Genomic DNA, 26,038 nt, shown 5'->3' with positions numbered 1-26,038 from the left:
GTTTGTCTCCATTTCTTTGTGTCCCCTGGTGCCAGCTTGCTGCTTGTCACCTCCCCTCAGCCACCTCCTTTCATTTCCTGGGCCTGCGGAACTGTAGGATAGGGTTGTATTTGTAGGGGCAGGATCTCTAGGTTGGATCTGGGTGTGCAGTTAGGATTCAAGGCTGAAATCCCAAGTGAGGTCTAGGATTAGGTCTGAGGACAGGGTTGGGGCAGAGCTGATGGAGTTGGAATTGGAGTCACAGAGATCAGAGTGGGGCCACCTGTGCGCTGAGTACCCGAAGGGAGGCCAGTGGGAGTGGGGTGTGGACGGGAAAGTGGTGGGCCGTGGAGAGGGCCAGAGGGCGGCTGAATCAGAGCCGGAGATCTGAGGACTTACTCCTTTGGGGATGCTGTAGTCCTCTCACGCCTCCCAGGCCCCACTCAGAGTGGAAAACATGCCTCACCCGAAACCTGGTGAGGCTGGTGAGGCAGGACGGGGGCCTGGGCGGCAACCTGAGAGGAGGCCCGAGGCTGACTCGCTCCTTTAGAACATCACCAACCTCCCCCTGGGCAGCCAAAGACTCCTCAGGACCAACAACCAAAGTCTACCTCCCACCCTGCCCCAGGGTCTCATGGGGGCGGGGGTGACCCTCTCCGTGCCACCTTCTGGAGGGGTGAAGAGGATCCCCAAGGCCTGAAAGCCCCTCTTCTGTCCCACTGGAGGTGGGCAGAGGCCCAGAGCAGAGGGCATGTCTCCTGGAAAGTGACACTTGCAAGGTGGCAGGGGGTGCGGGGGTATTTGGGGAGAGGCTGGGGTGGTGCTGGAGGAGGGGCCCCAGAGCCCTCCTGGCTTCTGCAACCTCACCCCACTTGCATCCCTCCTCTGTCCCTAGAAATAAGAATGTCTAAGCCCCTGGAGGCCGAGAAGCAAGGTCTGGACTCCCCGTCAGAGCACACAGGTGAGTGGGGGAAGGGAGCAGGGAGGGCAAAGGGTCACCATGGTCTGGGGCAGGTGTGCGGGCAGAGTTTGGGGTGTGGCTGGTGCCAACTCACCCTTTCCCTCTCTTTTCAGACACTGAAAGAAATGGACCAGACACTAACCATCAGGTCAGGAGGGAGTGGATGAGCAGGAGGGTTGGGGAGGCGGAGGGGAGAAGGAAGCCAAGGGGAGCTCTGGGGGGAGGGGCAGGGTGTCAGAAGCTGCTCCATCTCATTGTTCCCATCCCCCAACCCAACTTACTCTTCACAGAACCCCCAGAATAAGACCTCCCCTTTCTCCGTGTCCCCGACTGGCCCCAGCACCAAGGTAAGCACCTGTCAGCTCAGCCAGGGCAGGGGGAGGGGTGTCCTGTGGTGGGTGGTGTTTGGCGTTTGGGAGAGGGTCCCGGATGCCTGGTATCTCGGTGACAGGACTCCACCGCCCCTTCTCACCCTCGGGTTCCCGCCCCAGGCTTGTGACTCACCCAGGCTCCTTCCCCTTCCCTGGGGGGTGGGGGTGGCCAGGGAAATCCCCCCCAGAGCCCCAGGGCGATGAACAACAGGAAGCTGAGGGCCCCGCCCCCATCCCAACTTCCCTGACCGAACAGGGGCCTGCACCACCCCCACCCCCCCAACGCACACACTCAGGGCCAGCCAACCAGTGGGGAGGGGGTGGGGGAGGCAGACCCAGTGAGGATGGCTGTGAGGATGCTGTCAGAGAGAATGATGGGGAGGCCGGAAGTGGCAAGATACAGCAAATCCCAAATCCAGTTGGGGCCCTGCTGCTGGGCACTCTGGGCTTCCTAGGGTGCCCGGGGCCCAGGTCTCCACCCTCCAGCCTGGTGGGGCCAGCTGACAGGGCGCAGAGGGCAGGGGCAGAGGGCCATGGGCAGGACTCCTGACCCTGACCAAAGGGCAGAGGGATGGGGGTGGAAGGCTGGGAACTGCTCTGTGACCATGGGAAAATCACTTCCCCACTCTGGGCTTCTCAGTTTCCTCTTCTCTAATATGAGGGTAGAGGCAGTCAGACTGGACAGTCTCTGAGGTCCCTTCCATGGCTGGTGTGCTTTGATGCTGCTTGAGGGGCAGGTGTCTTGTCCTGAGCATGTTGGACAGGGCCCAGGGGAGAAGGATTCAGGCTCTGACCATCTTCCCTCTGATCTCAGGCTGTGCTCTGGCCTTAGCCCTTGGAACTGAGAGTGTCCATCACCCCCACCGACCGACCTGCACCCCTCCTCCTGCCCTGGCCTGCCTATCCTCAGCTGAATCTTGTAGCCTCTCCTTGCCCCACAGCAGCCTTGTTTCTGCACTGGGAGACCAGGGGTCCCAAGGAAGAAAGTGTTCTCACTCCCCTTCCCGGGCCTAGACCTGGTCCCTGGGGAAAGCTGGAGGCAGAGAGGGCAGCAGCATCCACACCGTGTCCTATTCTCTGCTCCCGGCCTTTGCTTCTCCATCTCACCACCTCTCTTCTGTGTCAGTCTTTCCCTAACTGCAGTGATTCATGTGCTCCCATCACAATTTCAGACAAACGCACACACTACCACGTACAATTATTTACATCATAATTTTGTTAATTGCCTCAATTTTTAAAAACATTTTATTATGGAAAATGTGAAGCAGATAGAAAAGTAGAAAGAAGACCATAGCAAAAACACCCCCCCCCACCAGCCCGGGTACCTGTCAATCAGCTTCAACAATTATCAACTCACAAACTGGCTCAGTTTTTCACCAGTTGAAATAAAACGCTTTTTAAATGGAAATTTCATGAATGGAAAACCAGAATCACTTGCCATGGAAATAAATGCAATGATTATTAGCATGTACTCAGAGACTCTTGCCTGCTGCAGAGTCTAAGTCTGAGGCCGGTTCTCCATTTGTTAAAAGGAGGAGATTAGCCAGTGTTGGGAGATGTTAATGGAGACTTTCTTAAAAGACCCAGAGAGAAAGAAAGAGCCTTGAGAGGAATAGTGTTTTCACAATGGCACGCAGTGTTGGTTTTTCCTAAAACTTTTAATTAATATATGACACAACCATATAGATCCTCAGTGTACAGCTCTGTGGATTTTCACAAACTGAACAACTGTGTTGCCAGATCAAGAAGCAGAACACGACCAGACTTACAGGAGGCCCTGAATTCCCCACCAGGGGGCTTCCAGGACCCACTGTCATCTCACACTGCATCCCTGTATCCCTTAGACTTTCCGACACTGGTATCCCATCTTTGGGGCGTGCCACCAACTCTCTGTCGTTGTCCTTTCCCAGGCCTCTGTCTGTCTCTTGGTCTCAATCTGTATTGCAAATGCCACGCTCACTCCTACCAAGTCACTGTGTCGCCTTGCACAAGTCGCTTTCCCTCTCTGGACCTCCTCTTGCAAAAATGGAGCTGGGACATCGGGCTGAAGGATGATCTCTAATGTCCCCTCTGGGCCTGAGAGTGTGTGACTTGTCAAGTCACACCTCCTCCCACCCCACGTGTCTTTTCCCAACAGATCTCTCCAGCAAGCCCACTGTCATCTGGCTTCTTATGTAAGAGAGGAAGGAGGCCAGGAGCGCTCTAAGCTGGTCTGTCCTATGTGTTTGATGCAAGATGCATCTGCATCCTACACAGAGAGATGAGGAGGTGCTCAGTGGACTCTGGGGTGGAGGCTGAAAGCTGGTAGCACCCGGGCCGCATCTGGCCTGCAGATACCATTTGCTGGTCCTGCAGCCTTTTTGCTTTAGATTTTGAAATGAGTGGCCAGCAGGGGCAGAGTAGGGCCTGGGCAGGCCTCCCCTCCAGGCAGGCGGGCACGCTCTCTCCAGCCACCCTGCCCACACCTGCCCACACCTGCCTGCAACCCCCATTTGTGCTATTTCCATACACTTTTGAATTCATGACCTGTGTTATAAGGTGGTGACTTTTATGTATCACCCTAAGATCCTTTCTTCCAATAAAATCTTGTTCCATTGGACAGATAAGAGATGCCCCTCTGGCTAAAGCAGATGAGAGGTCTGGGACCCACAACCCCCTTATTTGACATCTCAGGGCCCCCACTGGCCTCATTTCTCGTTTTACAGATGGAACTGACTCCCAAAAGGGGAAAGGTACTCTCTGAAGGTGCCCTCTTCTGTCGGGAGTTCAGGTGCAGGGGGTGTGTTAGCCTTTGCTGATTGATGTGGAAACTGAGGCCAGAGGGGTGGCCTGAGGCCCCCACCGGTCACCACAGTTCTCACCTCCACACCCCAGTCTGCTCCTTCTGTGCTGGTGCGGAGCTGCCATGGCCACACACATGCCCTTTCTTTGGTTCACAGGTGGGCATTCTCTCTGGCCTCCACTTAACATTCTGGGGTCCCGGACCCTGCCTCTCTCCTCCCCAGATCAAGGCTGAAGACCCCACTGGTGACTCAGCCCCAGCAGCACCCCCGCCCCCCCAGCCAGCTCAACCACATCTGCCCCAGGCCCAACTCATGTTGACGGGCAGCCAGCTAGCCGGGGTAAGTACTCGGGGTGCACAGGGCAGGGGGCACAGGCCAGCCACCTCAAATCTGTTACAGGACTGATGGCCCAGTGTGTCCTACCCAGGCCAAGGCCACTCTGTCAATGCCTGCCTCTTGCCCTTCCCGCTAACCTGCTTGGCTCAGGCACTAACTCCTGTCTGCTTTCTCTGCTTCCCCCTACTCCCACGCCCCTCCTCTGGTCCTGCTGCCCCCGACCGGCCCACAGCTCACGGCACTGATGCCAGCTCAGCAGCAGCTCCTCCTGCAGCAAGCGCAGGCCCAGCTCCTGGCCGCCGCCGTGCAGCAGTCCAGTGCCGCCGCCGCCGCCGCTGCCGCCTCCTCCACCTCCTCCTCCTCCTCTTCCTCCTCCTCCTCTGCCTCCTCCTCGACCTCACAGCCCCCAGCCTCCTCGGGGGGAGGCGACCTGCCACCACCACAGCCTGCCAGCCAACCCCCCGGGACCCCACAGCTCACCCTGTCCCAGCCCATCCAGCTCACAGCACAGGTAAGGGCAGCCCCAGGGAGCACGCTCCCTCCAGCCCAGGACCTAGGGAAGTCGGGAGGTGCAGGGGCCCGGCTGGTCCACATGGACCACGCTGAGCACCAGCCACGTGCCAGGCAGTTCCCCGCCACCCCAGGAAGGCTTGGGAGATGCTGCCACTTACCTCTCAGAGGGGTAAAGCAAGGCTCACAGGGAGGACACCCTCCTCTTGATGGGAGTGCCTGGCTACCCGGTTTCTGTTTTCTAAGGTTGGCACGTTGTCCTCAGTTCACTGCTGAGGAAACCAGGGCCCACCCCCATGAACAGTACCTGTGTGGGTGCAAAACGAAAGGAAGCACCAGAATCAGTGCCCCCATGTCATGTCCCCTGGCTCATCCAGTGAGACACTATCAGAAAGGGGCCTGTGATCTACGAGTGAGAAAATGCTACATTCTTTTTCCCCATTCTGGAGACTCCTGGAATCATTAGTGGCTGTGTTAGTTTCTAGGGCTGCCATAACAAAGTATCACAAACGGGGTGGCTTGAAACAATAGAAATTCATCATCATCTCAGACCAGAAATCCAAAATCAACGTGTCAGTAGAGCTGGGCTCACTCTGAAGGCTCTAGGGAAGAATCCCTCTTTGCCTCTCCTGACTTGTGGTGTGGCTGGAAATCTTGGGGATGGATCACTCCATCTCTGCCTCTGTCGTCTCATGGCCCTCTTCTCTCTGTGCATGTTTGTCTCTGTGTCCAAATTTCCCCTTCTTAGAAGGACACCAGTCATTGGATTAGGGTCCACTCTAATGACCTCATTTTAACTTGATTACATCCGCAAAGACCCATTTCCAAATAAGGTCATATTTAGAGACACCAGGGGTGAGAACTCCCACCGTAATTTTTTGGAGGACACAATTTAACCCGTGATTGGCTAACAGACTTCCCATAAGGATAGTTGGTCGGAGCAGGGTAGAAGCTGAGCGGGCCTCCTCTTCTGACAGGCTGCTCTCTCCAGCCCTCCCCTTCTACACCTGCCCATGTCACCCTTTTGCGCTGTTAACTTGGTTTCCATAAACATTTGAGTCTGCAGCCCGTGTTCCAGGGAAATGAAGGTCCTGAGAAGTCCTACAGCAAGGAACCCTGTTTAACATCCCCCAGCCCTGCGTCTCCCATGATTCCCCCGTGGATCCTTTCCCCTCTCTTTCCACCCTGTTCCATGGAACCCCTGGTGCCGATGCTGTGATGCTGTCTACACCAGGGAGCTGTCCAGCACCTGGCAGGCTGTTCCCTTGACAGCCTTCAGCCTCAGAAGGGCCGTTCCACTACTGAGCAGCACTCCCTTAACACTGACGGGTCTCTGCCTCCTTTGAGCTTCCTGCTGCTGGGCCTGGCTCTGCAGAAACACACAGAGCAATCTGGCCTCCCTGCTCTGTAGGGACTCTTCCGAATGTAGCCTCCCAATGCCTGGCTCGCTACTGTTGCTGTATCTAGTCTGTCGGGCACTGCGTTTGTACCAGGCACTGTGCTAACGTGACCTCCTTGGACCCACAAATTCTCACCATAGCCGAGGCTCCCAGGGCAAGGGGGTGAAATGACTTGCCTGCCCCAGGTCACACAACTTGAGCTCAAGAGGCAGAGCCAACTTGGGAGCCAGACCTAGGAGTCCAGGGCTCTAACTACATAATCTGGGGCTGCTGCCTCTAGCTGGCACCTCTCCCACTCCAGCCACCAGAGACCCCAGCAGCAGGTGTTCTCTTTGCCTCTTTGCCTCACTGATCAGTGCCAAGACTGGGAGGGCTTCACTAGGCCTCGACTTTCCGTGCCCCTGCTCCTGTTCTTTCTACCCAGAAGTCAGCCCCCTCCCTTTACCGGACAGTTCCTTTTCATCCTTTAAGCCCCAGCTTGAGTCCACACCTTCAGGATGTCTTCAATGACTTCCCTCCCTCCAGTTGGTTTCATTTCCTGCCTCCTATTGCCCGTAGGAGCCCCCAGCTCCTGCCCCACTTCTGCCACAGTCCTGATACCCAGAGCTGTGTCCAAATGTGCCCTCAGAAATGTCTGTTAAAGGAACAAAGACTATAGGAAGGGAGGAGGGACGGGGCAGCCTGGTGCAGACCCAGCCAGGCCATCATCCCCTGTGAGCAAAAGACACTCCTTCTGTTCATACACCTTGAGAACCACCTCCTCCAGGCTCCCCTTGCACCTCAGCAGCAGAAGGCAGACCCTCTGCCAACTGCTGTCCCACCCAGGCCCTGACTCTCAAGATCTCCTCAAACCCCTCCTGCCCAGCCCCTTTTTCTCCTCCCACCCCAGCTTCTCTCAGCTCTGATCTTTTCCATCTGTCCTCTGCAAGTTCAAAGCTGGATCAAGGTTGTTTCCTGGGAGTTCTGTCACGCCATAATCTCATTTCCCCAACTGACAAATGTTTATCCCATGCAGCCCATGAGCTGGGCATCACACTGCACCCAGGCTGCGGTGAGGACCATGTTCCTCCTGCCCTCGCTGTCCGCTGCTGCCCGGCTCTGAGCTTGACCCTCTCCCCAGCCTGTGTCTCATGCCTGCTGATGCCACTTCCTGTGCCTGTTCAGCTCTGTCCTGCCCTCATTTCGCAGACATTTCCCACCTCCTGTGTCAGGAGAGACTCAGACCCAGCCTTGCCCCCAAGGAGCTCCCAGTCTTGTAGGGAAACAGACACACCATGGAGTCACTAAGAAATGTTTTACTTAAAAAGTCCTAAGAAAGTCAAAAGTGCCCATAGCCCTATCACTTTAAAATTACATAAAGTACGAAGGGAAAGTCCCCCTTCTGTCCCTATAATGCCAGCTTCCAAAGTAATATCGGTTAAACGGTTTGGCAGGAACCTTCCCTGCATCTCCTTAGCTCGTACAGATGAAGGGACGGTTATAATAGAGTTTTACAATTTGTGTGTCCCATGCTCGATAGGATGCTTTCCACCAAGGGTGCCACACGGATGTTTACTGAATCTATGAAGGATGTTTCGCTGCAGCTTTTCAGTGAAGGGTAGGGAAGACATCTCTCCAGAGGAGTGATTCAGAATGTCTGGGGTAGGGTAGGCATTGGTTGAAAATTTACATTAACTGTTAAAACATCATTTTGTATTGGGAGAGTGGAAGGGAAGGGAATCCCTATTTTTGTAATATGACCACACAAATGAAGCTTGACAAGATCTTTAAGGTAGATAGGACCTAGTGAAGAAAGGTTTACCAGAGAAACCTGCTGGATGTGGTGGGAGTGTGGGAAAAGAAAGGAAGTCCGTGTCTGAGGGAGTCAGGGAAGGCTTCGGGGAGAAGGCAGTATCTGAATGAGGTGGGACAAGTAGGAGTTTACCAAGTGGATGAGCTGGGAGAAGGGTCCAGGCATGAGAATGGGGAATGCAAAGTGAGACAGCAGGGTAGGCTCGGGGAGTTGGGGGGTGGGAGCCAGCAAAGGATGAGCTGGAAGGGGGTGCCAGCTGGGCCACAACCCCACTCCAGGCAACTAAAGAAGAAAAGGGAATATTTGGCTCAGATGATTGAAAAGGCTCAGTCTGGAATATCAGGCCTGGCCCCAGGAATCTGTCTCCCTTTTCTTTCTGGGGCAGGCGTGATGGGTACCAGCACTGCTAGACTTGCAGCCTGCCTGCCTGAGGAGATAAAACACCCATGGTCCAGGTTTGAGTTGGTGCCCCCGATCCCTGAGAGGGCGGGGTCAGCCCCACCTGGACTATATCACCTGAAAGTGGAGGGCAAGTCCCTGAGAGGAGGAGGTGGGTCCTACTGCTTGAGAAGGGGTGGTGGGTGCTAGGTCAGCCCAGCCACCCACCTGGAGGTGTGTCATCAGTGCACCCACAGGCCCCGGAGTCCAGGAGCTGTGCTGACAGGCGGGCCAGTCACTTCAGGACTCCTGGGTTGGGATCTGCTCTTGCTCAGCTATCCTGGGATTTTAGCATGAGGTAGCATGGGATGTAACACGCAATCCACGTGTAGGTGTTACTTTCTCCTGTTGAATGGTTCTCTGTTCCATGGTGTTCTGCCCCACGCTCCAGGACTTTCTGGGCTCCATATGACAGGGCCAGCCTCTGGGGGACTGGGATATATAGAAGATTCTATGCTAGAGACAGGCTAAGTCTGTCTGCCACACCTCCCCACCCCCAACCTTTAGAGCTTCCCCGAGTGGAGGGACTGGAGCAATCATAGTCACTTATTCATTCAACAAACACGTTGAGCACTGGTGTATATACCAGGTGCCCATTCGTGGCCCTGAGGGGACAGCTGTGAACAAGACACAAGTGGCTGCCCTTGAGGATTTTATATTCTAGTGGAGAGACAGACGGTACACAGGTAAACAAACCAGCAAAACAAGACAGTTTTAGTGTAAGTGTAATGAAGAAGATGAAACAAGGTGCTATCATAGAGGGAGGAAGCCACTCTTAATGGGGTGGTGAGGAAGAGTCTCACTGAGAAGGTGGCCTTGGGGAACCAAGGCCTGAGTGAGTCAGGCATGAAGAAGCCAGGGGGAGAGCTTAATTAGGTAAGGCAACAACAAGTGCAAAGGTTCTGAGGTGGAAACCAGCTTGGCTTGTTCAGGGCACTGAGGAAGGTGGTATGACTGAAGCAGAGACAGTGAACAGGAGACAAGTAAGAGGTGAGGCGGGAAGGCAGGCAGGGGCTCACGGGTTGGGTCAAGGAGTTTGGAATGTGTGCTGGGTATGATGGGGGGTTGTTGAGGGGCTTTAAGCAAGTGAGGGGCCTGCCCCAACTGACTGTCTACAAAGCTTCCTCAGCTCTGCAGGGAAAACAGACTGTGGGGGATGGAGTAGAAGCGAGGAGCCAAGTGAGAAGTCCTTGCAGGCATCCAGGTGGAAGAAGAGGGTGGAGGTGGGGTCCAGGATGCTATTTCCTATGGTCCGATAGGTCAAGGGTGACTCCGGGATTTGGGCTTCAGCGATTGGGTGGTGGTGAGGTGGTTTCCTGAGTTGGGGAAGACAGGGGAGGAACTGGGTGTTTGGAGGGTGGGGCTGGGGAACCAGGAGTTTCACTTTGGACACAGTCGGGTTCTAAGAGCCTATTCATCACCCAAGTGGAGACATCAAATAGGCAGATAGATATTTGAGGCTGAAGCTCTGTGGGGATTCTGGGCAGGAGCTGGAAGTTGTCAGTTGTCAGACTGTCACATGGACTAGTGGGGCTCCCTGCCTCGAGAGCTCATGGTTGAGCATGGTGACATGGGGGGGGTGACATGAGGGCCCAGTGGTAGCAAGTGCCTGTGTTGGAGGAGTCTGTTGTGATTTCCAAAATGCTTTGAGAATGATAACATTACTCAGGCCTCAAAACAACCCAGTGAAGAGTCAGACATTATTACCCCCATTTTGTTGATGAGAAAACTGAGGCCCTGAGAGAAATGACTCAGTAAAGATGACTGCCATTTATGGAGGACCACTGAAGTGAACCAGTGATCAAACTAAACGTTCTGTGTGTTGTCTTATTTATTATTTAACAGCCCCATGAGGTAAGAATTATTGAGGTGTCACCTGAGGAAATTGAGGCTTACAGAGGGTAAGGAACTGCCCATGGTCTCACGGTGTGTGAAGGGCAGAGTCAAGTTTCTGGCTGTCTCCAGAGCCAGGGTCGTTCCAGGACACTGAGCATCGCCACCCTATACAGTCAAGGCCCAGAAGAGAAAGCTGGCTTCCCTCAAGTCACACAGCAAGAAGCAAACCCCCAAGGTTCTCAGTTGGAAAGGACCCTTGCACCACCCTAGTCTGCCCTCCCACCCAGTGTGGGAGCTTTCTCTGCACCATTCTGGGCAGGTGGGAGGGCAACTGCACCCAGGTGGCCCCCAGGACAGATACTCACTGCCTCCCCAGGCAGTAGATAACCAGCCAGGGTCAGGAAGCTGTCCTCATTTTGCAAAAAGTCGATTGAAGTGTAATTTACATGGTCCCCCAGACCCCATCCCTTCCTGTCCTCCCTACTCTAGACTTAACTATAGGCTGCCCACATCTTGGCAGAACGGGGTGTCCAGAACTGGTCATAATTTGCCATATCAGGGATGGCTAGTGAGTGTCAACGTTCGTGTCGGCATGGTCCTGTTGTGGTGGCTGCCACAGCATACCAGGGAATGGAGAGTCGGCCCTGTGCGCTGGAGTGAGGCACTGCGCCTGGGCAGCTCTGAGGTGCCAGCCTCCTCTAGTTCCTTCTCAAGGCGGCCTCCTCCCCACCAGGTGGAACCAAGCCCAGATAGGAAAGTGGGCGATTACACTGCAGTTCTGCCGTGTGTCATATAAACCATGTGTCTCCGTCTTTCTGCCCCCAGTCTGTGGCCTAGATCCCACCTGTGGCAAAGCACAGACAGTCTGCACCGATACACCACCAGTCCTAAGTTTCCCCTTACTCATTCACTGAAAATTCATGGATCGCCTGTTAGGCAACTGCACTGGGGTAAGGCAGGGATCAGAACACAGCTATGAGCAAGAATTTTTCTCCTCCCTTTGGCCTTAATGGGCTGTGCTAGCCCTCTGTGCTTGTTTTTCTCACAGGTTAGCAGATGACCCACTAAATATCCTGGCCAGAGTCCCTGCCCGGTGCTTGCGCTGGTATACCTCCCATTACGCTAACTTCTCTACCAGCTGACATGGTCCTGACGCGCCCCCTAGTGGCTTCAGATGGCACTGATTCAGAGGGCTCTAGATGTGGAGAAATGGGGCCTCCTACGGCTAACCCCAAGTCTTGAGCCAGCTCATTGTTCACCCGGAATCATCTCTCTCATTCTTTTATTCCTTTAGTCAGCCAGCATTTGGTGACCAGCCACCATGCCCAGTCAGCCTTCTGCGTATGGGATACAGTGAGGAATAAGGCAGACAATCTGTCCTCATAGAGCTGGCACCAGCCTTTGTTGAGGAGACAGACTAGAAGCTGATAACTGCTATGAAGGAAGGAAGAGTATAATGTAAGGTGGTGACTGAGGAAAGGAAGATTCCTTGTCAGGGCGAGTGGTCAGGAGAAGCCTCTCTGAGCAAGGGTGGAGGGTGAGGGGCATTTGATAGAGACTTGAATGATGAGACTTGATCCAGTCATGTGCAGATCAAGAAGAGGGGGAGAACAGCATGTGCAAAGGCCCTGAGGTGGGGACTTCTCTTTGGCCTCAGTGACAAGAAGGAGGCCAGTGTGGCTGGATGACAGTTAGGCAGTGAGAGATTCATGGGAGGTGAGGAAGGCCAGATCATGCAGGGCCATGCAAGGAGCTGGATTATATTCCAAATTTGATGAAAACCAGTGGAGGGTTTATGGTTCAATTAACAGTTTAGAACAAGAGCCAAGTGGATACCCACTGTTTTGCCTCTTGAGCTCTCTACTCAACAGGACATCCTAGAGATTGTTCCATATCAGGATAAAGAGTGTCCTTGATCTTTTTGATGACTGCATAGTATTCCACCCAATTCATTCACCCATTCCTCTCTGTTGCACAGTCAGCTTGTTTCCATTCTTTTGAGAGGTCATTTTGCACAAGTGCAAGTATATCCCTAACATAAATTCCTCAGAGTGGAATGGCTAAGTCAAAGGTTATGTGTATTGGTAATTTTGGTAGACATTGCCAGATTACTCTCTCACCAGCCATGTGCAAGAGTACTTGTTTCCCCACATGCCCCCAACATAGTGTGTCATGCACTGTTGTTATCTTTGCCCATCTGATAGGTAAAAATAGTATCTCAGTGCAGTTGTAGCTGTGTTTACCTTATTGTGAGTTAATCTGAACTTTTTTCCTTGAGAGCTGTTTGTATTTGTTTTGCTGGGCAGTCACCAGATCTGTCTGTTGACCAGACTACTATTGGGTAATTTTTTTTCTTGTTGATTTATAATTGCTCTTTATATATTATAGAAATGAGCCCTTTGTGTCAAGTTGCTTATATTTTCCCAGTTTTTTCACTTCCTGGAACATTAAATTGGTCTTTGGAATAATAATAGCATTGGTAGCAATTGATTAGCCCCCCACCCCATTTCCCAGAAGGAAAAATATTGTGTCTGTAAGTACAATACTACATATAAAAGTGGTTAAGTAAATTATGAAGTATGAATCTTAGTTTACTCAACAAATATATATGGAGCACCTACTGGGTGCCAGATGCTGTTCTAGGTGATGAGATTACAGCGGTGATGAAAACCATCAAGATCACGCTCTCATGGAACTGATACACCAGTGAGGGAGACACCATAAAAAGAGTAAACAGAAAGAGAGAGACATTAAGATAGTGATAAGTCTTATGAAGGAGGTGAAATGGAGGTGACAGAGGGAGGTATGGCAGTGGGCTGGTTTAGATCATATCGTCAAGGAGGGCATCTCTGAAGAGGTAACTCTGTGTTAGGACCTGAGTGACAAGACAGACTTAGATAGGAGTAAAAGAACTAGAACTGCCTGGTAGAGGGAATAGCATATGTAAAGGCCCTGAGGTAGGAGTTGAGGTCAGGAAGACTAGCACAGGCCTCAGTGTAAAGGGCTTTAGCAGGCAGGTGAGGAATTTTGATTGTATTGTTGTGGGCTACAAGAAGCCAGTGTGTGTGTGTGTGTGTGTGTGTTTAAGGGGGTTTTGTTTTTTCTTTTGGAAATGTTCAAGCCTAAAAGTAGAGAGAATAATATATCTTTTTCACCCAGCCCAACAGATATCAACATTTTGCCAATTCTGTTTTATCTACACTCCTTACTTTTCTGGTGGAGAGGCTGGATTTTTTTCCTTCCCATTCTCTGCTTCATTCCCCTTAAATTTTTTTTCTTTGAAGTATAACAAATATTGGAAAATACACAAATTGTAAGTATTCAGCTCAGTGAGACTCACAAACTGAGCAGATGCATATAACAGGTTCCCAAACTGAGAAACTGAATATGATACGGCCAGCTCTCCAGAAGACCCCTGGATACTGTCTCGTCTCTACCTCCCAAACTTCTAACATGCAAATGGAACATGAACATCAAGATGTAGGCAGGGTTAGTTTTTCCTGAGGGTCTGGAGGGAACGACCTGTTCAGGCCTCTTTCCTCAGCTTATGGATACCTGTCTTCTCCCTGCATCTCTTCACATGGTCTTCCTTCTCTGCATGTTTGTCTGTCTCCAGATTTCCCTGTGTTATATGGGCAATAGTCATACTGGATTAGGGTCCACCCTAAAGACTTCATTTTAATTTGATCCTCTCCAAAGACTGTATCTCCAAATAAGGTCACACTCTGGGGTTCTGGGAGGGTTAGGATTCCAACATACCTTTTTTTTGGGGGGGGGGTGACAATTCAACTCATAATAGTGCCAAAGAGTTTTCCAAAGTGATTTTACCAATTTACTCACCCACTATGGGCTGGAGTATTTTAAAGCTAATTCCAGACATGAAATCATTTGCCTTGGGAGTGTTTTAAAAGTTGGGAAGATTTGGTCTGATTTACATTTTTAAACGATTCTATTTGTTCTGGGGGAATATAAGACAAGGCAAATACTTCATCAAGAAAGAAAAGTAAATAAAGAGCCAGCCCTCCTGTAATGACCCATGTAGGATGCTCCAGCACCCCAGGGTTAGGAGAAGTCTCTTGGGTGCCCTTAGCTCAGGGATGCTGTCCAGAGACCCGTGTTCCATCCTTCAATGCCTGGTGCCAGCCCGTCCTGTGAAGAACCCCTTGGGGTTCAGGCGATGCAGAGGGAGGAGCCAGGCCAGGATTCAGGCTATCTTTCTGTCCACCCCACTCCGTGGCAGGACATACAGCAGCTCCTCCAGCTCCAGCAGCTGGTGCTTGTGCCGGGTCACCACCTTCAGCCACCTGCTCAGTTCCTGCTGCCACAGGCCCAGCAGAGTCAGCCAGGTAAGGCCCCCACCCTGGATGGCCTCCTCGACCCCTCTGCAGCATTCCCCCAGCCCCTCTCACCCTGTGCATTCTTTCCTGTCTCCCCAGGCCTGCTACCGACGCCAAATCTATTCCAGCTACCTCAGCAAACCCAGGGAGCTCTTCTGACCTCCCAGCCCCGGGCAGGGCTGCCCACACAGGTGAGAGAGCCCACTGAGTGTGTCAGGCTGGGCCAGCAGCAGGGCCTGCTGAAGGCAAGGGGGAATGGAGGTGGAGTAACGGGACAGTGAGGGTCCTCTCCATTTGGCCCATCCTACAGCCACAGGGACCAAGACAGGAGTCAACAGACCTGGGGCCCAGTGCTGCTCTGCCACTAATTTGCTGCGGGACCCTAGGCAAGCCATTCTCCCTGTCTGAGTTGGTTTCTTCCTCTACAGAACAGAGGAGATTTAGACAGACCAGTGGCTCTTAACCCTTTCAGGCATATAGACTCCTTTGAGAATCTGATGGAAGATTTGTATCTGGCCCCAAAACGTACATGTACACAAAATTTCAGAGGGTTCACAACAAGTCTTTAGGTCACAAATGTTTTGGGTCCCTTCCAGCACTCCAAATGGAGGGTTCCCTGACCAAAGTGTCTGCTGGGTACTAATTCAGTCCCCTGAATTAGGTATCAACAAAATTTCTAGAAAATGCCAGATTCCCAGCTTCTTTTGACAAACCAGAAGTTCTGGGAAAGCTGGATCTGCACCCACATGGTGTGGCAGCAGTGGGCAGCTGGTCACTGTCCAGATCTCAGGCCCCTTCCTGCAGGGGATGAGCGCTCCAGGCTGCCTTGGCATCCTTTTGCCTAGTCCCCTTTCTTTCAGTTTGCTGCCTGGGTTCTAAACTTTAATAATAATCTTTCATGATTACAGACTTCAAAGATCCCTCCTATCCATATTTTAAAAACAGCTCTTTCAAAAAATATAGGAACTATTTCAGAAAACCTGAAAAGTTTAGAGACTGATACAGGGCTTAGCTGCAATTCTGAAATCCAAGATGCTTGGAAAATCAGGTTGTTCTTGTAATGTGGGCACCAGAAGTCATTTGGCTGCAAAACCTGCCTTGACCTGATGTGAGGGAGTGTGTGACTTTTCTTTATCCTTCTTGTGTGGTATTTGTGCTTTGCTGACAGCTGTTGATATGTCCCAATTATGGGGTGATGCTTTGACCCTGATAGGGGGTTTCACATTATCTATGGTATATGCCCCATGTAGGCTTTCTAAAATCTGAAAAATGTCTGAATTCCAAAATGCACCTGGCCCCAGGGTTTTGGGTAATGGATCAAGGACTTATGCACCCAACATCCCTACACCTGCTGTTTAGATCTTTTATTTTTATGGAAATGAAGCATTCCATGAGAGAGCTATTGCTTTTTTGTAAATCTCCCCAATTGCCCTCCCTGTGTATTTTAAAATATACTTTTACTTTCCTTGCAGGCTACTCATTTTTAACCCTATTCTCTCAACAACCCCGTGGGGTAGGCAGAGTAGCCATAATTATGCCTCAGTAGCTCTGCAGAGGGGGATGCTGAGGCCCAGAGGGATAAAGAAACTTGCCTGAGTTAACCAGCAATCCAGTAGCAGAGCCAGTCCTTGATTCCCTGCCCCAGAGGAGGATAAAACCGCCACCCCCAGCTCCTGGAAAAGAGCCCCTGGGTGAAAGGAGCTGGCTGCTCCTCCTGGCAGTCTGCAGGCTGGGAGGGAATGTGCAAAGAGTTCCATGCAGTGAGAGGACCCTCGGAGGACAGCAGAGTGTCATCTTGATGGGGCTTGGCAATGAGTATGGAGGGGGTCTCCTGGGGGCAGGTGGAGGGGAGTCTGCAGGAAGAGGGTAGACGGCAGGGATGTGGCAGCTGCATGGGGGTTGGGGGTGGACTGCTCAGCCATTGCTGAGCCCTGTCCTGGTCCTTGGTCCTGCATCCCATCCACCTGCCCACCCCACCAGGCCGTGACCCGCCCCACGCTGCCCGACCCGCACCTCTCGCACCCGCAGCCCCCCAAATGCTTGGAGCCACCATCCCACCCCGAGGAGCCCAGTGACCTGGAGGAGCTGGAGCAGTTCGCCCGCACCTTCAAGCAACGCCGCATCAAGTTGGGCTTCACGCAGGTCTGGGACCACCCTGCAGGACGGGTGGTGGGCGTGGGGAGACAGGGAGGTGTGACCAGCTGATGGGCGGGGTGACCGGTCACACTCATCTAGTGGGCGGAGTGGAGAGCGTAGCTTTATGGTGGATGGGGTGAGGGGTGTGACCGGCTGGAGGGCAGGGGGAAGGAGCATAGCAGCCTACTGGGCAGGGTGAAGGGCGTGGCAATCTAGTGGGCGGGGCTGAGCCCATTGCTCGGCCCTGACCGCAGCCCCATCCCTGCCCCATTGGCCCAGGGTGACGTGGGCCTGGCCATGGGCAAGCTCTATGGCAATGACTTCAGCCAGACGACCATCTCTCGCTTCGAGGCCCTCAACCTGAGCTTCAAGAACATGTGCAAACTCAAGCCCCTCCTGGAGAAGTGGCTCAACGACGCAGGTGGGTCTTGGGCTGGAGCTTCCGGGCTGGCGGTGGGCGGCGGGCAGCAGGCGGAGGGAGGCGCCCTCTCATACCCTCGTCTCCTTTCGGACACAGAGACTATGTCTGTGGACTCAAGCCTGCCCAGTCCCAACCAGCTGAGCAGCCCCAGCCTGGGTTTCGACGGGCTCCCCGGCCGGAGACGCAAGAAGAGGACCAGCATCGAGACAAACGTCCGCTTCGCCTTAGAGAAGAGTTTTCTAGCGGTGAGGCCCCACCCTCCTGAGTGGCCCTGAGGGCTGGTGGGAGGATGGGCCCAGGGCTAACAAGCCCTCTGCCCGCAGAACCAGAAGCCTACCTCAGAGGAGATCCTGCTGATCGCAGAGCAGCTGCACATGGAGAAGGAAGTGATCCGCGTCTGGTTCTGCAACCGGCGCCAAAAGGAGAAACGTATCAACCCCTGCAGCGCAGCCCCCATGCTGCCCAGCCCGGGCAAGCCGGCCAGCTACAGCCCCCATCTGGTACTGAGAGCCCCTGTGAGAGAAGGGGGTACAGAGCTCTGGCACATCTTTGCCCCTTGGCAGGCATCTTGCATGAAGCACAACTACCTGTTTGTCCACAGTGCCTAGAATGGAGGCAGGGACAGTCACTTGGGGGTTGTCACATGGGAGGGGCACAGTCACACTGGGACACAAAGTTCCCAGGGCTCTGTGGTCTTATATGGGGATACAAGCTCCTACAGACCCACACTGACATAGCTCAATATAGAGTTATCACAAGATGTAGCCACACGGGGATGGATCCCAGGTAGGGGATACAGGCATCCCCCCTTACACACACGTTCACAACCACACAGACACCGGCAGGGACATTATTACACCCCTGGGTGTGCACTCGGGTCCACAGCCACACACAGGCCTGTTCAGGATCAGACCCACTGGGACTTTCCTTTATTCTGTGTAGTTGTGGAAAGGGCTATGACTCTACAGAGAGGAGCAAAAGTGGCCCAGAGGAGCCTTGAGCCTATGATGTGAAGGAAGGAGGGGCCATCTGAGCTGAGTCATAAAGGACAAGAGAGAGTTAGCCAGCCATGTGAAGAACAGGCAAAGGGATCGATGTGCACAAAAGCCTGGAAGCCAGAGTGTACTGAGCCCAGTTTGAGGAACTCCAGTGTGATTTAGTGTGGTTGGAGCCAGAAAGTTTATGAATGAGTGTGGGGGATGGGTGGGGGACGGGAAGGGGCCAGACACTAAGTCATATGCTGAGGGACTTAAACTGGAACCACAGGCATTGAGGAGCCCAGGATGAGTTTTGAACAGGGAGGGACTGGGTCACATTTAGAGTGAGGCCTCTGGGGTTGATGGCAGGATGAGACTGGAGGCAGGGAGGCCAAGGAGGAGACTGGTGGATGGTCCCAGAAAATCAAGCAATATGACAGTCCCACACTGTGATATAGAGACACGCCTTATCCTCATAGCAACCCCTCACCCATCCCCAGAACACACAGACACACACACATCATACCTGCAACTGGATTGTGTCAGAAGAGAGGTGGGGGAACACTCAGTTGGGAATGACTTCCTCCTGTTTGTGGCTCAACTAGGGCAAATGTGAGGAAAGCTGATAGAAAGCACCTGGCATGATACAAACATAGCATTGCCCCCAAATCCCTCTCTTACCCATCCCAGAGGTAGAGGCATAGGGCTTGTACCCACTGGGAGCACCATGGGGGCTGCTGGAAGATTGTGGCCTAACTATACCTTCTTTCCTCTCTCCCCAGGTCACACCCCAGGGGGGCGCCGGGACCCTGCCATTGTCCCAAGGTTCCAGCAGTCTGAGCACAACAGGTCAGAGAGGGCAGAGGACGGGGGTGGGGGTGGGTGCTGGGTGAACACACTGCAGACCTGAGCCTGAGGTTCTCAAGTGGCTCAGGGCATCTGTGGGCCTCAAGGCTGAGCCTGGGGGAGATGGGAGCGGGATGGGGGTGGAAAGGGGAGAGGGCAGCCTCACCCCTCCCCGCCAGAGCAGCTCAGGCTTCTTTTGCTCCATAATTTCATATGAGAAAAGCATAGGGTTGGTAAAAGGGGATGAACTTGAGTTCTTTTTCTGGCAATTATAAACTGTGTGAACTCTGTAAGTGACCTTACTTCTTTGAACCTCAGTTTTCATAAAATTATTGTGAATATATAATACATACAGAAGCTATATCCCTGAATATATGCATTCAAGGATGTGTGTGTGTGTGTGTGTGTACATACACACACACTTTTGTACCCAGAGGCCTCCTTTCCCCCTTCTTGGGGTACGGCATGTTTAACACTATATATAAGAATAAAAAAAAACAAACGCCATATTGTCCCTTCGCAGGTTAAGAAATAATAAGTGGAAGTTTATGGAGTAGTAAGGGTGTGCCTGGCATTGTTCTAAACTCTTTATAAAGAATAGTGACTCATTTAATCCTCACACCTTTTTATGAGATAGGTTCTGTTATCCTCCCCACTTCCCAGATGATGAAACTGAAGGCCAGAGAGGTGAAGGTACTTGCCCAAGGGCACAGCTGGGATGTGACAGAGCCAGGAAATGTGGTTGTGTGTCTGGCCTGAATCTGGGCTGGGAGCTGTCTCAGCCTCAGCGTGCACAGCTGCACTTCCCTGTCTGGCCCCTAGAGAGAGCCACAGGGCTCTGTCTTCTGGGCACCCCTGGTTCTTTGTATAAAGGGGCCTGAGGTGAGGTTCAGGGCTGGATAAGCAGTGTGTGAGTACACACCGGGCACAAGGCATAGGCTCAGTGTGTGGCAGCTGCTCTTACTGTGATGACTGTGGTTGCTGTCACCGTGGCAGAGGCACAAGGAAATGGCTGTGGGAAGAAAGGGCAGGAGGGCTGAACGTGTTCTGACAGAGATCAGTGGGACTGGGCAGGGAAGGCAGGCAGGAGCCGACCTTGGTGGAGGATGAGTGGAAGCTGAAGTCTCCATCTCTCTGTCTCTCTTTGGCAGTTACTACCTTATCCTCTGCTGTGGGGACACTCCACCCAAGCCGGACAGCTGGAGGGGGTGGGGCCGGGGGCGGGGCTGTGCCCCCCCTCAATTCCATCCCCTCTGTCACTCCCCCACCCCCGGCCACCACCAACAGCACAAATCCCAGCCCTCAAGGCAGCCACTCGGCTATCGGCTTGTCGGGCCTGACCCCCAGCACGGGGTAAGTGGGAAGCTGCAGGTGGGAGGCTGTGGGAGAAGCAGGGTTGCTGCTGCTTCCAGGGTGGGGAGCTGCTCCCCCAGTTCTGCCAGAGGGTCCCTGCCCCTGCTAATGCCTCTGCTTTGCCTCCTGCAGAAGCACAATGGTGGGGTTGAGCTCCGGGCTGAGTCCAGCCCTCATGAGCAACAACCCTTTGGCCACTATCCAAGGTGCGTGCTGCCTCATGTCACTCCCATCGTCACCAGCCTTGTCCCCTGGGGCCTCGAGCCCTCCCCATTGCAGCTCCAGCCATGCCATCCTGCCCCTGCTCACTGCATCGCTCGCCTCTTCAAAACCATCTCACCTTTGGGGAAGGTGTGAGGGGTGCTGATGGGGGTCAGTGGGGCAGATGGGAAGACGGGGCACTGTGGATGGGATGCTGGAAGGCACCCCCAGCTCCGCCTCTCTCTTCCTCCACCAGCCCTGGCCTCTGGTGGAACCCTGCCCCTTACCAGCCTTGACAGCAGTGGGAACCTGGTGCTGGGGGCGGCCGGCGCGGCCCCAGGGAGCCCGGGCCTGGTGACCTCACCACTCTTCTTGAACCATGCCGGGCTGCCCCTGCTCAGTGCTCCGCCAGGTGTGGGCCTGGTCTCTGCAGCCGCTGCAGCCGTGGCAGCCTCCATCTCCAGCAAGTCTCCTGGCCTCTCCTCCTCCTCGTCCTCGTCCTCGTCCTCCTCCTCCACTTGCAGTGAGGTGGCAGCACAGACCCCTGGAGGCCCAGGGGGGCCCGAGGCAGGGTCCAAGCCTGAGTGAGGGCCCGCCATGCCTCCCCTCCTACTCCTCTGACCCCTGCCTCCGTCCCCCACCTGGGAAGAGGGCAAGGAGACCAATGGTGGGGGCGCAGAGGGTCCTCGGAGCAGGAGTGACAAGGGAGGAAAGACCAAAAAAACAAACAAAACAACAACAAAAACCAACCAACCAAAAAAAGAAAGAAAGAAAGGAAACCAACCAACAGAAAAGAAAATCAAAAATAATCACAAAGAAACCAGCTGCCCCAAAGGAACCAGAGGTGAAAAACAAACATTAAAAAAAAAACAAACCAAAAACAAACAAAAAATCCCTCACAAAACCAAACAAACCAAAAACCAGTCTCGAGCCAGACCTCGGTGTGCTCACCCTCACTGCTACGACACCAAATAAGAACCCCAGCCAGGGGCAGAGAAGCCTTGGCAGGGTGGACCTCACGGAGCCCCTGGCTGTGGGGCCAAGCCTCCCCTATCGGGGGCAGAGAAGGAAAAAGAGAATGTGCCAGCCTCCCAGCCCCAGCCCCCAGCCCTGGGCCAGCGAAGACAGGGCACAGCCTGGGGCCGATGGGGTAGGCTCAGAACCACCCACCAAATATTCTTTTCCAGAAGGTGAAAGAGAAAGGGCCTGAACAACCTTACACCAAATATTCAGTAGCTTCATCCAAAGGATGTACAGAATTTTTAGCGTTTCGCTCAACAGAATGTGTCCCTATCATGTGTCCCCCCTCTCCCTGGCCCCCAGCTCTCCCTACCTGGGCAGGAGGCCTTGCTTTAACCTCCTCCTTCCCCCAGCCAGGGGAGAGTTCAGGGGAAGGCCTGGGATGACTTTTCACCCCTTGTACCTAACCCTTTTCCCTCTGGAGGGTGAGCTAGGCTGTTTTGCCAAGTTCTAGCTCCCACACGTCCCCCCTTAACCCTGTCACCCTCCTCTGCTCTGGAATCTCCCCCCATCCCTAGCTCATGGGAAGGTGGAAATTTCAGGCAAGAGGGGATGAGGTGAGGGCATTCAAGTTGTCTTTTTTTCCCATCCTTGTCTGTCAGTTTCCCTGAAAAAAAAAAAAATTCATACTCCAGTGCCTATCCGTGGGATCCTTCACGTTCTTTGACATTGACCAGAAACCAAAAAGAGAACTCACCTCGCTCTTCCCACCCTGTGCCCCTTCGATACTGGCAGATGCCTGTTCCTCTCCCCCAACACACATGCACACACGCACGCACCCCAGTGGTGGGGTTCCTCGAGATGGCGTCCCCATCAGGGTCCTTGTGGCGGGGACAGTGCCATGACCCGTGGTCCCCACCCGAGAGGGCGCTGTGGTGGCCACCACTCCCACAAGACCTCCCTTGAGTCTTGGCTGGACCCTGTGTTTGCCCAGCCCTGGACACATCTCGGCGGACAGAGGAGAGACGCTGCTGGGAGCCACGTTGCCCTCCTGCTGTTGTGGAGGCCAACAAAGTTTTGAACCAAAAACAAAAACAAACCAAACAAACAATAAATTAAAACTAGAAAAAAAAGAATTTATAGATATATATATATTTAAGGGAAAGAAGACGAGGACTCTTCAAAGAATAAGAAGGAGCCGCGAGGTGGAGCCAAGCCCCTGCACCAGTGGTCCAGGCCCTTGGTCCCCAAGGCGGATGGAAGGACGGATGCTTCTTTCTCTTCACAAATACCTCATGGACGTCGTCTTCGGGAAAGCCGGAGGGGGGCGGCTGGGGCAGGGCCTGTCCCTCAGCCAGTGTGGATGGAAGCGGGTGGGCAGGGCTGAGAGACGGTGTCAGGGACAGGGGTGAAGAGCCCCAAGCTCCCCACCCCCCCAATCAACTGAAAAAGCTTTAAAAAAAAAAAACAAACAGGAAAAAAGGAATAAGAAAGCAAAAAAGAATGGACGAAGGAAAACTAACAAACTTTTGGGTGGTTTGATTCCTCCTTTGAGTTCTTTTTCTGTTCTCTTCAGGCTGTCCTCTCTCCTGTCTCCTTTCTCTCTACCCCTCTTCCTTTTCTCCTCTCTCACCTCTCTCCATCTCCTTCTTTCTGTGTCTCTCCTCAAACCAAAGTCTTGCTGTGAAGGACGCGAGCCATTGAAATCAGAGTGGCCCCCGCCCCTCGCTGGGCAGGAGCAGAGGGAGGGGAGAGCCCTGGGAGATGGGCGGTGCTGCTGGACACTCCGAGGAGAGGAAGAAGGAGCCTCAGACAGACGCCGCCCTGGGCCCCGAGGCCTCAGCGTTCTCTCTTTCTTTCTTGTCTCCCTTCTCCCACCCGGGAAATGAAACTGTTGGGCTGGGCCACGGAGACAGCAGAGACTCGGCTGTTTCGGGGGTCTTGGGGTGCCTTGTCTGGGCAGCGGTGGAGTGGCTGCCCCTCCCACCCTGGCACTGATGGGGCCTGGCAAGCCGTCGACCCATCCTCGCCAGAATGTAAGCATCTCCGCTGAACCGACTCCCTGCCCTTACCCTACCTCTGAGTTTGTCCATTTTTATTTCCTGAAGAGAAGGGACTGGCAAGAGGGCCTAGGCCCCAGCCCAAGGGTGGAGAGGGGGCCAAGGGCTCCTGAACAGATAGGAAGGACATTTGAGCAGAGCCAAGTGAAAAGAATTACAACCAAAAACCCCTCCAAGAAGACAGGCAGCATGGAAGGCATGGTGGAGATGACTCAAACAAAAACTATGATTCTAGACCAAAAAAAGAAAAAGAAAAAAAAAAAGAAAAAAAAGGAAAAAAAAGAAAAAAAAGGAAAGAAAATCCAGGACTCACCACCACCCACTTCATCCTGCTTCCTCCCCATCAAGTTCTGCCACCTGGGACCTCTCCCCCACCCCAGTGTACCAGGAGTGGGGCAGAGAGGAGAGGAGGAAGCAGGGGGCAGGGATGGGGCCAATGCCCTGACATTGGTGGAGGGACCCCCATGCAGCCGGGGTGGTGGGGACCCTCCCCATCCAACCCCCATAACTAGGAAAAGAAAAACAAGAAAAAAGGAAAATTCCTGGGAGGGGGAAAAATAACCAAATCCCAAGCTTTAACTACAGCTGTGAAACCAAATATTGGGAAGGGGGTGGGAGGGAGGGAGGGGCAAGTGTGCCCCAGGTCTCCCCCCTGGGCCCCCCTCCCCCGAGGACTCGAGATAAGGCACCAAATACCTCATAGAACTTTAATGTTAAAAAATGGAAACCAAATATCGTTGGCTGGGGGCCAGCCAGGGCAAGGGGCTGGGTGGCTGGAGGGAGCCAGGGTTGGGAAGGTGATGGGGGAATTCATACCCCCCACCCCCCTCTGCCCCTTCCACTCCAGTCCCCCCGTCTTGACTCCGGGAAACAAAACTATCTCATCGTTTTTATTTTGTGGTCTGTACAGAGCCTGTGTCCGTGTGTCTGTGTGTGAGCGAGAGAGTTGGGAGGCTGGGGAACTTTATGTGGGGTTGGGGAGGGAGACCCCAGGCCAAGGCTCTGGGCTAGGTGAGATGTCTGAGGAGGGGGCCAGGGGCCTGGGCTAGAGAGGGTAATGAGTGGATTGGAGAAAGTGAAGCCTTCTGAATTTTTCTTCTCCCCAACCCTGACCTCCTATTTGAAGGAGAGACAGAGACTGGGTCTACCTAATGGTGGGCCTTTTAATTGTGCCAAAAAAAAAAAAAATGCCAGTAATAAAAACAGCTCTCTCTGTTCTCTTCTGGGAGGTTGGAAGTAGGAGGGAGGGCTGGAGTGGGTAACTGAGGATGGGTGGAGAAGAGGAATCCAAGCCCCTGTATGAACTGGGGCTAAGATCAGGAGGAGGGAGGGGAAGGCTGAGTTTCCCACACATCTCCTCCCTGGGGAAGGCCAAGAGAGGGTCTCCAAGCCCTGTACCCTGGGAAGATGGGGTAAGGGACGAGGTCAAGGGAACCTCTAGACCTGGCTAGATTTCCTTACCCACCCAAATCCCAGGGTGCCTCTGTCTCCCTTTAGCCCAGGGTAGGGGGAACTGAGTGAGAGAGAGAGTGAGACAGACTGAGCAAGACTGAGACACGCGGGCCCCCACTGGCCTCTGAGTGGGAAAGGCAAGTGCGAGAGATAAAGGCCTCCAAGAGAAAAAAGAAACAAACCAAAGATTTAACCATTAAAAAAAAAAAACCCACAGACAACTCCGCTACCTTTTTATATGTTGGAAAAAAAAAGTGAAAAAAATTAAAAAATAAAAATTAAAAAAAATACACAAAAACTCCAAGCCGCAGTTCCTTCATGCGGTTTGAACTTTGACCTCAGCAGTCTCCAAAGCAAGATGATGATGAGAAAGGCGAACAAAAAAAAGAAGAAAAAATAATGTATATTTTTAAGTATTTGTCCTTGAGATGTTAGCTCCTTGTTAAACACAAAAAGGAGAGAAAAATCCAGAGGGAAGTGTTGCTGGGACGGAGACAACTATTTACTATGTCTGTGACCCCTCCCCTTCCTCTCCTCTTTCCTTTCCTCTATCCCTGCTGCCCCTTCCCCAGCCTGTCCCCTAAACCCAGGGGCTCAGTATTTATTTATTTATATAATTGCAGGGTGACTTGGGGCCTCTCTCAGCAACTTGTAGAGAGGGCCTTTGGATCATGGTAGGGTGGGGAAGGGGCAAGGAGTTTCTGGGGAAAAGCAGGGGACTGATCTTTGGTCAATTCCTCTCTGCTAGCTCCTTTCTGGCTTCTTATCCCACTGCTGCCACCATCACCTCCCAAATCCAAGGCTGCAGTAGGGCAAGGTAACCACCCCGCCTTGTAAAGATCTGACTGGTTTGGCCTGTTCTGGGGTGGGTGTCCCTCACCTACTCATT

General features: G+C 53.2%; 1 protein-coding gene across 19 annotated transcripts in view; it reads left to right on the top strand.

The window, feature by feature from the left end:
- Positions 1-25,359, top strand: part of POU2F2 (POU class 2 homeobox 2) — a 32,161-nt gene extending 6,802 nt beyond the window's left edge. For 2 of the 19 annotated variants that reach the window (XM_032485926.1, XM_032485929.1), the window contains exons 2-16: positions 875-940; positions 1,054-1,088; positions 1,231-1,287; positions 4,251-4,433; positions 4,663-4,941; positions 14,647-14,752; positions 14,843-14,934; positions 16,724-16,885; positions 17,159-17,300; positions 17,397-17,545; positions 17,624-17,800; positions 19,060-19,126; positions 20,275-20,476; positions 20,609-20,682; positions 20,934-25,359. In XM_032485926.1, the coding sequence (XP_032341817.1) occupies positions 875-940; positions 1,054-1,088; positions 1,231-1,287; positions 4,251-4,433; positions 4,663-4,941; positions 14,647-14,752; positions 14,843-14,934; positions 16,724-16,885; positions 17,159-17,300; positions 17,397-17,545; positions 17,624-17,800; positions 19,060-19,126; positions 20,275-20,476; positions 20,609-20,682; positions 20,934-21,265 (2,123 nt within the window). In that variant the 3' untranslated portion in view covers positions 21,266-25,359. Of the gene's footprint in view, positions 1-874; positions 941-1,053; positions 1,089-1,230; positions 1,288-4,250; positions 4,434-4,662; positions 4,942-14,646; positions 14,753-14,842; positions 14,935-16,723; positions 16,886-17,158; positions 17,301-17,396; positions 17,546-17,623; positions 17,801-19,059; positions 19,127-20,274; positions 20,477-20,608; positions 20,828-20,933 lie in introns of those variants that run through there. The other 17 variants (XR_004322319.1, XM_032485928.1, XM_032485927.1 and 14 more) reach the window with 17 other exon arrangements.
- The last annotated feature ends 679 nt before the right edge of the window (positions 25,360-26,038 follow it).

This window comes from Camelus ferus, chromosome 9, assembly GCF_009834535.1.
Source record: "Camelus ferus isolate YT-003-E chromosome 9, BCGSAC_Cfer_1.0, whole genome shotgun sequence".
Classification (NCBI taxonomy): domain Eukaryota; kingdom Metazoa; phylum Chordata; class Mammalia; order Artiodactyla; family Camelidae; genus Camelus; species Camelus ferus.
This window is presented reverse-complemented; position numbering and strand designations above follow the sequence as displayed.